Below are 13,077 nucleotides of genomic sequence, written 5' to 3' on the forward strand. Positions count from 1 at the left end.
GGACCATCCGTTTTCCCCGACTCGACCAAGCCAAAGGATAAGTAAAACAAAGCACAGCTGTTCGGGGCCGTGACGTCACAGGATCGAGAACCGTTACGCAACTCGCACGCATTTTCGGTGAACGCTCGCGCGAATAACGTATTTAAGAAGCGAGCGGGCGGGTAGTAAGCCGGGGGAGCAACCTCCCGGTATGATTTACAAGGCTGAACGCGTGCGCGTATTAATTTCGACGGGAGCGAACTTGAACTAGAAAAAAAGAAGAGGAGGAGGACCGGCATTAATTCACCTCCGATGGAAAAAGGGACGAGGCGCATGCTCGTTCCAGTCACGCCAGTCGTTTTCAAGTTCAAGGTCACGCATGCGCCCGTAACGCCGTATCTGGCAACCCACGCCTAGCTCCTATTCGGGGAATTTTCATTCGGCAAACGTTTACCGACAACCTCCAGGATTGCTGCAATGGCGATCGAAAGTAATGGAGGTTAACGCCGACGATCATTAGCCACCGGCCGTTAATTAACAAACGTAACGTCTTCCTTTTCGCCAAAGAGCGCGTGCAATATTCGGTATCAGGCATCAACCCTTCACCCGAAAAGACCCGTTTCCGATATTTCAGAATCAAAATAACGATAAGAAATTAATGTAAATACAGGCAGCCGATAATGCTTAATAATTTATCGCTGGAAAGGGCGAGGCCGAGAAAACTTTAGACGAAATCTACAATTAAGTAACTAGAAACAATTACGGGGAAAATTAAGAGAGGGAAAAATAAAATCCCAGAATAAATTTAAAACTTGTGCGTAAGTAAGCCTTCGACGTTCAAGGCAAAGAGAAGAATCGTTATGTAATTATTTAAAGAAACTGTTTACTTTAATTTTTTCCCCCGGTATTCACGTTCGTGAATAATCGTATTTTCTCGTAATTTAACTCATTTAATAGCTCCTTAAATAGTTATTAAGGAATTAAATATGCAACTGCGGATATTAAAATCCTTTCTCCGACGATTGTTACGTGCTGCAGCGGCCGACCGGTCCGAATTATAAATTAATTTAGCAATTTAAACCAAAAAAAGAAAAAGAAATCTCGGCGTGGCATGGATTATTCGTAATTTCGAATTATGAGGTTTCCTCTCCCGTTTTTATCAGCAATAAAATCTGTTTAGCGTCTACACTTGTATCGGGATCCTTTCGCGAGAAACCTAAGTTCGGTCGTAACTCAAAATCTGTAAAATAATACATAAAATAATGGCATTATATGCGCTGCACACTACAAACTACCGATGTAACCTTATAGCCGGAAAACATGTTATTCAATACTCTCATCTCGGAATTATAGTTTTTATGAGGGATCGAATCGGTTCGATCTATCGAGGGACGGAGAAACTTCAGTAAACTAGGGCCAATTCTAGCACTAGTGTACGTATGTATAAATGCAGTCGTTAAGGAGCGAAGTGCACGGTTTCAAGCTTAATAAATTTAACATTCGACCTTGCACAATTCCGGTACACCTTCGTCGATTTTTGCATATAAACTTTCAACGTTGGTAATTATTTCTACTTAAACTGATAATCGTATAACACGATCTGAATCAACATGTGAATCAGGAATGGGTTGAGTCATGGATTTCTCTTCGTTAGTTTCATCCGACTGTACTGTACAGTACAATTAGAAAATTCAATGAGTCACGCATTCTGCTAACTAACGATGGGATGTTTTAATAATTATTGACTACGTTTAATTACAGGCGATTAAACGTAACTAATCCCGTCTCTCCTATCTGTATTCTATTTTTAAAACGTCTTCGTCTGATTTAATACATCCTTTTCAAGTTGAAATGACTTTTATGTCACCTTAACGCGGTGAATTTCGAAATACTTGCGATTTTTTTCCTCCAAGCCATGATTTTCCGAGTCGAATTAACGATTTAAATCTCCACCCGATTACAAATACGATAATTCAATCTAAACTTTGAATTATTCTATTAAAGTATGGCAACTTACGTTTAAATAATCAACAATCGGGAAGCGAAACTCCAAGGATTTTTCTTAAAATGTTACGCTATTTTCGCATAATTTTTGGTTCGCGGAATGCCCAGCTCGCTGTTACAGAAATCCAAATTCTATTTCGACGAGTTTTAAGTTCGCACGAACATTACAAGAGAAAATATTCGAGTTATAACGCAGTCGCACCGGATACGTAACGAGATCGACTAGGTTCGGAAAAGTAAGGTTAGAAACAAAACAGAAAAAAAAAGAAACTGTCAAAACAAATCGTAATTTAACGGCGCAGAATCGGAATTTATTTAAACTGGTTGGAAGAAGTGTTAACTAAACGGAATTGGAGAAGAAAACAATTAGTAAACTTACCTATCGATACGTAAAGTGATTATCTGATAACCCCGTAAATGTTATCGTCCATTTGCGGCGGGAATTGATAAACCACACAAAAAGGGGCGATCGTATTGACATAACAAAGTTGCATAGCATACCACTCGGTGTCAATCTACGGACTGCGTCGTTTCTTCCACGTACGCAACTTAGTTCCCCCGGTTTCTCCTCCCTCCATCTCGATCGTCCAGCTAACGAGTGAGGCTTTACGCCAGTGTTTCGTCATCCGGTTGTCTCTACCAATCGCTCGTCCGTTTACAAAGGGAATTGACGGAGAGCGCTCAGAAACATCATCGGCGACAACTAAACATCGTCTGATCAGCTGGTGACTGTTTGCCACGGAATATGTTGCAGATTCTAATAACCGCTCTGCGACAGATGTACGGGTAAAAGTTTTGTGTGTATATACATCTACCTGAACTACGAAGGCCGAGATATCCGCAAAGTAACTGCACTTTGCGTGCGATGCGCAATATTTTTATGACGTCACTTTTACGTTTTTGGTAATTAATTTAAGTAAACACTTTTGCACGTCACTTTCCGAAACGTTTGCACCAATCATTAAAACTTTTCCACCCAGTCACAACGGTTTACCAAGTTCTTCCGAAACTCATTTAAACTGGTAATTTTTGTGTACGAATCTAACTAAACCACGTGGTTTGACTCGGCTGGCCCGACACGCACACTTATCCGTTTAAATTAAATTATCTTTACGTAAGACGAAGCGGAAACATTTACGGCAATTAAAAATCATCGATTTAAACCTACCTCTGTCGAATTTCTTTCCTTCCGGATCTATATCTTTCACGTCGAAAATATCTTCAAATAAAACGCCCGCCATTTTGGAGCACTATCTGACATCTGGTGGACGAAAACAAAATGCATTAATTAAAACATAAGAAAAAAAACTTTCGGTTTTTTAAACACTTTAAGGCAATATTATATATTATGTCACTACGGTATAAAAATTTTTAATATTTTAAATTAAAAATAAGCCAATTATGTAAGTAGTCGGATGCGGGATGTTTATAAGAGTGAAAGATGGCGGCTCTTCCTCCGAGGCGAAGTATCAGTTCCTCTAAAGCAAATCGTCAACTTTTATCTCATTTGCAGATTCTTTTGCAAATGGGTTTTCCTAAACATAGAGCGTAAGTTTGTCCGATGCCTTTTTGTATATATTTAAGATATTACCGTCGAAATGTATCATTAATTTTAAAAGTGGGCGAGTTCTGCTCTTTTTTTTTTTTAAATCGAAAATAAACAAGAAGGAACGATTAATCACTCAATTTCTTCCCAATGCCAATAAAACTAGAAATCTATTTCCAATTACTTTCTTAATGTTAAATTAAACAATATACTTTGACGCTGATAATGTATATGATACTTAATTGATATTTAAAGTAATTACTGTGTTATTTTAATGTAAAGGTGTTATACATTGCTATGTTTTAGCAACAACATAGTTTTCTTAATTGGCATCTTAATCTATGTTAATCCATTGGAGGTTAATTTGTCAGTTATCAATGACTAATGAAATCATAAATTAATACTGTGTTGTTATTATATTACATTTAACATAAGATTGCATTCAATCCCATTAATTGCATATTTTTACTAATTAAAGATAAATGATGGATGCAATGTTGTTTTATGCATTTGATTTCTAATTATACTTATTACCGATTGAATACTAGGATGTGCAGTTAATTTTCAAAAAAATAAAAAGGTTTAATTAGCAGAAAAACATTTGTTAGTTCTATCTGTCGGAAGTCGTATAAGTTTCGAAGTCGTACCAGTATGTAGAAATTCTTTAAATTGCATCAGAATAAATTCAGGAATTATATGTACGGGATATTAATCAATAACTATAATAATTAATAAATTTAAAATGTAATAAAATAATTGTTAGGAATATAAATGTTTTATAAATATAAGATAAATTCTAACAGTTACTAGTGAATAAAAGATTAACTCTTAAAGTGGGAATTACATTATGTATCAATAGAAAAAGTTTAGGTCGTCTAATCTGCATTCCAGACTATGTATTGTCAAAATTCTGCTCTATATATTTAATGTGTACTTAGTCTAATTAATTGTGTTTGTTTAACTTATCTTATTTTTTTATATTTATGCTTTATACACACAGTTTTTTTTTTCTTTTTTACTTAGTCAACGTCCATTTTCATGGTGATTCAAATTTATAGTTTGTTGAGTATTGCATTTCTTTTATTTATGTGTAAACTATTTTGTCCTTTATATATTATCATTTAATGGAAGATATTATCAAAAACTGTTAAGATTTTCTTCCTCAAATATTCAATAGATTATATCCAAATAGACATAATCTTAGAATCTTGAAATTTTATTTTCTTGTTAAATTTACCAAATCTCAATACTGTATTTTCAGTAAATTTTTATACTCCATAATTATCTCAATTTATGCTTTTCTAAATATGTTTGTATTAATTAATGACTTTCTTAAATTTAAACTGTGCGGTATAGTTGGCGACTAGTCTCGTGCGATTCGTCATGTCTCACGTTGACTTATTATAGCTAAATAAACTTATTATAGCATAAATGCACTTATTATAGTAATATTATTGCATGAATATGCGAAAAATGAAATAATTTACTTTTTAAGTCAACAAAACACCACCTGGACAAAAATATGTAAAACAGACGATAAACCGGACGATGCAGTCAAGTGCTGACATCTGTTGTCAATAAATTCTATTTCGTACGGTTTTGAGTTATTTTCTACGTGAGACTTTTTTTATGCGGTCCCTGTTGACCGCATAAAAAAATTATTTTTTAATTGTGTTGCGAAAACTATTATTTACAGCCATTCGTGAAGTTTCGTGAGATTTTTTTTAATGCGTTTTTTTTAATGCGGTCCCTATCCCCCGCATAAAAACAGGTTTGACTGTACTGTATTTTCAGTAAATTTTTATATTCCATAATTATCTCAATTTATGCTTTTCTAAATATGTTTGTATTAATTAATGACTTTCTTAAATTTAAACTTGATATTTAGGCAGATTGATCTTCTCAAGCTATTGTTGGAAAATGATGATAAAATATTGTTACCAATAACTATGAAAAAAATATATTATAGCCTATATAAAATTTGACTAATCATAATTTACATTTAGAATTACATTTGCACTAGATTCATTACTATAAAATTTGTATTGATATATGTATGTATATCATATATTGAAAGGCATTACAGTTAGTGTTTCAATGATCATCTTCATATCTTTAGATCAACTTATATGCAGAGTGAGTTAAACACTGGCATAGGCCTATAAGATGCTTCTTGCAACATATAGCTGGCAGTAACAAGCTTGACTGATTTATACTGTCACCAAGTTTGATTTGCAATGTCATCAAACTCTTCTACTTCTTGCAAGTGAATTTTTTATTTGATTATTTGGTGCTATATATATTATACAAAATAAATTATATTTCATCTAAAACTATTACTTATTAATGACTTTGCTTTATTGTAAACATCACTTTTAATTTTCTGTTAAATATCTGTTCAAGATCAACTTGTGATCTATTATTTATTAAGTAAGCAGCATCTGTTCATTGATATCATCATTTTAACATTTATCTTGAGATTAGAATGTTATACAACATTATTCACATCTCAATTTATTATCTGGTTTATAATTTTAAGATTTACTTCTTATAAATCAATGCTAAATAAATTTATATTTAAAAAAATCGGTTAATGTTACCTTAATAAATTACCATAATTATTAGCAACCAAATTATTAGAATAGGTTAGGTTAGGTTAGAACGTGCATCCCACTGTTTCCTTGCTGGAATCAAAGACGAGCCGCCATCTTGGCTACCTAAGGTAACATTAACCAAAAAATCCAAAGGGTTTTCAGAATTTTTGTGAAAAAATAAACTTGCCCTATTTAGATTATGTATTTGAACATTAAAATAATGAAATTAAGAATCAAGAATAATAAATTTTTCAATCTGAAACATTTCAAAGTTTTATTTCATTTTTAGAATAACTTATAAATAAATAAAAAAACTTTCTTTAACATTTAAAGAGCAGAATTACCAAACAAAAAATTCAAATTTTACAGTTGTTATTGCTGATTCTCTCTCTCTTATTATAAAAAAGACAATAACTAACAAAAGTGAAATCTGAACTTATTTTGTTGTGTTTTGATAACCCTGTTTCTTCACATCATGAAAATGATTTAAGTTATTCTGAAGATAAAGTTAAACTTTGACAAATTTTCAATCTTAACCATTTCCAGTCTTGATTTTAAAATGTTTTTTAAGAAAAAATGCTCTGGATTATACTTTTTAATTATATAAAATTAGAACAATATTGATTTAATGAACAACAGTAAGGCCGCAACTCAAAAGCGAGTTGAACACTGCTCAACTCGCTTTTACGTTGGTTTTACGACCTGCTCAGGCGTAAAATATCATGGTCACGTGATTAAAAGCTTTTACGGTGAGGGGTTTTACGGCCCTTTTACGGCTAGTGGAGTCGCGGCCTAACAGAAACTAATGGAAGAGGCTTTGGATAGAAACTTGTTGGTAACATAATAATGTTGTGTTGTTAGAAAATATTGAATCAGGAATAACATAAAACTTATAGAAAGTTGATTATATGATAAATTGTTCATCATGTATATTTTTCAATAAGAAAAATATACATGATTTTGAAATGAGATTTGTAAAAAAATTTTAAGGAAAATTTTGTATTGTCTTCTGAAAAAGAATTAATGTATAATGGATCAGGCATTGATTTGGAAAACAAATTTTTTTAATGAAAAATTTTTTACTTTTAGTTTGAATATTCTGTTTTGAATGTGTGTTAATGTAATTTTTGTTACATTTAGAATTGAGCCTGTTACAGTTGAGCCTGCTTGAGAGCACCTTCAGGATCACTGTGTCATGCCCCTTTATCCAAAGTAATGCGATCACCCAGGGGATTGTTAATGATATTCGATTCTCTTCACTCTTTCGTGTTTTAGCTCTATAGTTTGCAAATGTTAAAATTCAGTATCACATAATTTTACCATACTTACATATTGGTTTTTCTTATATTATCAGTTTTTATTGTTCTATTGAATAATCACTAAATACATTACATTTACTAGTCACATTACTTTCACTTCTTTTCAGAAATATGGTAGGAGGTCTAACTGAAAGATGTGAATATTCTTGCTACAAAATTTATGAATGCTCTCTAATGAGATGTACAGTAGAAAAACAAATAAGTACAGTACCTCTTTAAAACATTTGTAACATAAATTTTAGAGGTCACACAATCTCTGAAATCTGGTCACTAATCACTTCTTGTCTTGTCTGTCTGAAATGACACAGATGCGGCTGTACCGGTATGTGTGATCTGTTTTATTTGTTCATACAGTATATATTTCATAACATTTTTTTAATATATAATTCTTTCTTGTGTATGTCCAATAAAACCTGTTCATTATGATTCTGTAAGAAATCTTTTGACTGTCCATGTATTATAAAACTGACCAATGGGAGGTTTCACCAAATCTTTGATAACATATACCAGTACCCTATAATCATGTGCCTTGGGCAATGATAAACCATAAGATTAAGATAGACCTTATAAATTTTCCTTGAATAGTCTCTTATGTGGACTGCTGCACTCTAAAAGTGCCACCAACAAAGCAGCAATTTAAAACGAACTGCTCTACTATCTGGTGCTCTGTTAACTAGAGTCCCATTTATGTAAAACATAGGGAAGAAAAATCTGGAACATGGGAGAAGGGAGCAGCTCTGTTAAGTGGACTTGACTGTATTTAAATTTTGTGGTGTTAAAATTATAGAATTATTGTCCAAATTGAAATGTTCTGTTTCTACATCAGTATGATCTTATGTATAGTAAAAACATCTATTCTCTAACAGTTAAAACTACTTTTATTATAAATAATAAATTTACAGAAAATTACTGTACAAATAAACAATTATCACTTTAAATGAAGATTTAAAATTCCTAAAGTCTAAGTGCTTTTCAGTTTAGTTTAGATTTTCTTAGTTATATGTTCTTGAAATATTATATTGGAGATATTTTTAATGTTATAAATGTTATTCTCAACCTTGGTGAGATTTTTCACTAGATACAAAAGATATTTTTATCTAAATGATGATAGTATTGAATTAATTTAATTATAATGATATGAACATTTCATTGCTGATATTTCAAACCAAGATTAAGTTCATATGTTTGAATTACTAATTAATTACATTTGTCATTTAATAATAGAAATTGTGTAACAATAACAAATACTTTGAAATTAATATAAATGGGCATAAACTACATCATTACTGTGTACTAATGCATTATTATGTTATTCATTGATTTTTAACAATTTTTTCCTGAACATACAGGGTGCCCAAACACCTTATATGTTTTGTATTCTTCAGGTCAGAATTTTCTGAACAGAAGTTTTTAAATCACATTTGAGATGTTCAAAGTTTAGAAGCATCTTCCCCAAACATATTAATATTTTTCTTGTTTGTATGGCATTCTATCCTTCCAGGACTCATAAAGCATAATATGCCTGATACGCTTTTTATCTGAAAACATTTCAACTTCTTTATTTTCACAATTTTATTAAAACAAAATGTGAAAAAAAAAGATTAAAGTAAGCTTTTAAACAAAAAATACAATCTCACATTAGCAATAATGAGTTAAATTTCACAATTGTTATAATTAATTCACACCTAAGGATAGCTGTTAAAAATACACAAAACTTTCTATTGAATACAATATAACTGTTACTTATTAACCACTGCATCCAAGAAGTGTGTAGAAGCAGTGAAGTTAAAAGAAAGGATGCAATATTGATGGTTGAAGTAAAAAGAAATGTATCATAAAGCATGAAAGCAGTATGTGTGTGGTGGATCTGTGACCATGTTTAGGATGTTGAAGTTGATGGCCAGTAAATACAATTTTTGTTTTATTATACAGTATTTACATATTTCATTTATTGTTTTCATGTTTTAATTTATTAGGGCATTTAATTCTGTTTTTTTTTAACTTAAATTATGTGTATTTTCTGTTTTAAGTTTATCAAAATGAGTATTGTTTAGGATCTGGAATGGATTAATTTACTTTTTATTATTTCTAATGGGAAAAATTGATTCAGACTTTGAATGGCTTCCTGAAATGAATTAAATTTGAAGTACTGTAACATCTAATTTTTCAATACCTGGAAATAACTTAATGTTTACAGCATTTCATATACAAAAAATGAAAATGAGGGTTGGTCACTGCCAGGCCTGGACTTTTAAATGTGCAAACACAAATGAATTTGTTCAAGAAGAAATACCAATTAGTGTTAGAAAAATTCAAAAATAAACACTTGACTATTTGTCAAAAAATAACTAGATTTATTGTTATTCTAAGACTGACTAGTACAATTGTTGTTAATATAAAATTAGAAAAGCATTAAAAAACAAGAACTAGACAAGTTATAAAATTGTCAATGAAAATTTATCTAATTCAAAAACAAAATCAAAACAATAATTCACAAAACTTTCCCTATACTTCTGAGCAATCTTGGGAGTGGTTTTAAGTTAGTTCTATTTCCACAAAACTTGGCAAGTAATACAAAATTAGACTATTTACAAAATTACAAAAGAATCTTACAATCTACATCTGCCTAACCATCACACCAAAGAAATCATTGGAAATTCTTATTCACCAATTGCACTTGCTCAGGAACTTCACCTCTCACTTAGGCTGCAACTCCACTAGTGAAAAACGGCTGTAAAACCTCTCACCGTAAAAGCTTTTAATCACATGACCATGATATTTTACACCTGAGCAGGTCGTAAAAGCGAGTTGAGCGGTGTTCAACTTTCGAAGCAAATATGGCTGTAAAACGGTACCATCCACTAATCAGAAATCATGAAATCTAGGTCATTGTGACATGGTGCGAAAATGGCAAAAAACGAATTTTGCATTTTGTGTATGTTCTCTCGTGGCTATTCTAGAATAGATCTGGAAACATTTGTCAAAAACATTCGAAAGTATTCACGTATCTACGACAAAAGTTATCCGGATTATAATAATGGATGCCTAAAGCACGTGATATCGACGGCCATAGGAAAATCCTTCAATTTAGAGAAATATATAATAAAAAAGCTAAGCTTATAAGTGCTGTATATTATCTTAATAATATGATAATAAAAGTTAATATATGAAAGTAAAGATATTATTTTTACTATATTTATAATTATAGTACAGAAAAAACTCGTAGAATGTAATCATTGTCTTTATATTGATATATCGCGTATACAAGCGTACAGGCATAACTTTGACAGCACCGTCGCCATAAAAACTTTGCTAGCCGAACATCCACCGCAATCTGAGCACAAACGCAAATAGGTCACGTGGTTAAAAGCTTTTACAGCGAGGGGTTTTAAGGCCGTTTTTACGCTAGTGGAGTTGCGGCCTTACAGTAGATTTACACCTTGCTTTTCTTCAGTCTTGTCAGGGCTTTTATACTCCCTGTGCGATGTAACAATAGCTGTGCCACTCCAACTCATTACATACTTAGTTTAACATAATTGTTATTTTTCTTTTGCAATCTTTTGAACATATTTGTCTTTATCAGTCTTTTCAATAAAACAATTCTGATTTTAATTATCAGTTACAGTCAGGATTAAGGGATCATTCTTTAATTCTGATTGTGAAATAACTCAATCTGAGATGCCATGGTAGATTGGTGACATTGGCGGTACAGGTGTCGGACATGGTAAGAGTTTACTATTGTTTTTTAATTTAGATCTTTCTTTCTGGGTTGGGTATGGAGCTTTGTCCTTTAATTAACAAAATAAAATGTCCCCTAAAAAAATAACAACAAGGACTAAATAAAAACCCCAAAAATACTGTTGTCATCTTTTGCTAATACTGTATAAGTAATACATTAATTTTAGAACTTTATTTAATAATTTAGAATAATCTGGAAGAAAAGACCAGCTTGCTCAGTACAGATCATCTGTAGATGTGAAAAATTTTGTACTGCTGTGCATGCCTTTCCAATTTATCGTATATGAAGAAATGGACAGAATAAAAGTTGCCAAAATGTATCTTAATTATTATGATTATGAAATGGTCCATTTTTTATAAATCATTTTCATCATTGATGAGATGTGGACATGGTCTTACAAGCCTGATTTCGAGACAGTAGTGAGTGACATCTATTTTTCTCATTGTAGAAGAAATGTCAGGCACAAAGATATCTGAAGGTCATGCCAATTGTTGCTTGTGACTATCATGGTGTCATACTCTCTCATAAGCCTCATGAATTCACAATTAATGTACTGTACTACTAATGTACTACAGTAAAATACTACTGATGCTTTTTGGAGGTTTATTCTTGCCCTGATCTATGCCATAACTGTGTTATACTTATTTGATGTAATTTAAAGTTAAAGAAAGAAAGAAAAGAAAAATACTAAAAGTTGTTCAAAACAGAAAAGTTCACTATTGTGCAATTCCAGTTTATACGAGTTTTTTCTGTGTATAATCACTGATGTTTTTAAATTTCCATATTGAAGTTTGGTTTAATTTTTTTAAGAAAACTTACTTTAATATTATAATTTGATAAATTTTAAATGTCTTAGACATTTCACTCTTTTTATAAATTTAATATATTATTTTATTTATATATATATATTTTTTATTTTGCAGAGAGAAAGCTCTTGCAGCTACAGGAGATAGGGGTGTTCAGCTTGCTGCTGATTGGTAAGTTTAAACTATAATCAGTATTAAAAAAGTAAAGTAGAAAGGTTGCACAAGAATCAGAATGAAATCTGTAGCTTTTTCAAAAATGAAATGATAATTTATTAAGCATATAAACATTTCCTTACAATTCAATAAAGATGATGGTTATACTGTAAATACTTTTAGATTAATCTTAAAATTTTGAATTTTAAATTTATTTTACAGATACTGTATTTTAAAAAAAATAAGATGAGAAGTTTGCTTATCTTACAATAAATTTTTAATTTTTTTAAATGAAAAATTCTTTCAACTCCTTCCAACTTAGATATTATTTTTGATTTTGAGATATTTATTTCTAAATAGATTTGATAGTAGAGATAGAGATTATTTAATTTAGATTTAAGATTGCTGATGAATTTGCAAAAAATGGATATCATTTATATAAAGATAAACTATACCAGTATTTCTCAAAGTGGGCAATAATGCCCCCTTGTGGGCGGTGAGTAAATCTAGGGTGCGCTGGAGGCAGGGTACTAAACGGTGGCCAAAGGCAAAAGTTTGGGTCACTGACAGTCGTTCCCTCTCTTCTGCTAAACTGATAAGAGGAAACATTGCATTTAATGGTTTCCAGATGTTGAGAACAATGTACGGTAAGGACATAAAGTGTGAGATTCATAGAACAGTTTTCCTAAGAATATTTCCAATCCTTTCTCACACAAGAGAAAATGGATTAGGGACATTGGGTATAACTTTATGGAACAAAGAGGGCGGTGGATTGAAAAAGTTTGTGGGAATCACTGATCTATACCAACGGTCAGCAACTGGTGGTCCGCGAGAAAATTTGGGTGGTCCGTGGAGAAATTTTGACATTGATCAACTGAAGGTTACTCGAAGGATTACGAAAGAAATGCAAAATGCTTAGTTGCTTTTTTTCACTCAT

At 31.6% G+C, this 13,077-nt stretch overlaps 3 protein-coding genes across 4 annotated transcripts in view; 2 read left to right on the forward strand and 1 right to left on the reverse strand.

Annotated features, from left to right (window-relative positions):
- Window positions 1-3,258, reverse strand: part of Polr2H (DNA-directed RNA polymerases I, II, and III subunit Rpb8) — a 37,366-nt gene extending 34,108 nt beyond the window's left edge. Inside the window, exon 1 of the mRNA XM_067277174.1 lies at window positions 3,152-3,258. Coding sequence (XP_067133275.1) covers window positions 3,152-3,224 — 73 coding nt within the window. The 5' untranslated portion in view covers window positions 3,225-3,258. The remainder of the gene's footprint in view (window positions 1-3,151) is intronic.
- LOC136980973 (transmembrane protein 50A) overlaps window positions 1-13,077 on the forward strand; it is a 240,695-nt gene that overhangs the window by 42,248 nt on the left and 185,370 nt on the right. The window lies entirely within an intron of this gene.
- LOC136980965 (ecdysteroid-phosphate phosphatase-like) overlaps window positions 2,240-13,077 on the forward strand; it is a 104,219-nt gene continuing 93,381 nt past the window's right edge. For both annotated transcript variants that reach the window (XM_067277165.1, XM_067277166.1), the window contains exons 1-2: window positions 2,240-3,531; window positions 12,105-12,158. In XM_067277165.1, the coding sequence (XP_067133266.1) occupies window positions 3,425-3,531; window positions 12,105-12,158 (161 nt within the window). In that variant the 5' untranslated portion in view covers window positions 2,240-3,424. The remainder of the gene's footprint in view (window positions 3,532-12,104; window positions 12,159-13,077) is intronic.

The sequence above is a fragment of the Centruroides vittatus genome, unplaced genomic scaffold (assembly GCF_030686945.1).
Source record: "Centruroides vittatus isolate TY-2023 unplaced genomic scaffold, ASM3068694v2 contig_738, whole genome shotgun sequence".
In the NCBI taxonomy this organism is placed as follows: domain Eukaryota; kingdom Metazoa; phylum Arthropoda; class Arachnida; order Scorpiones; family Buthidae; genus Centruroides; species Centruroides vittatus.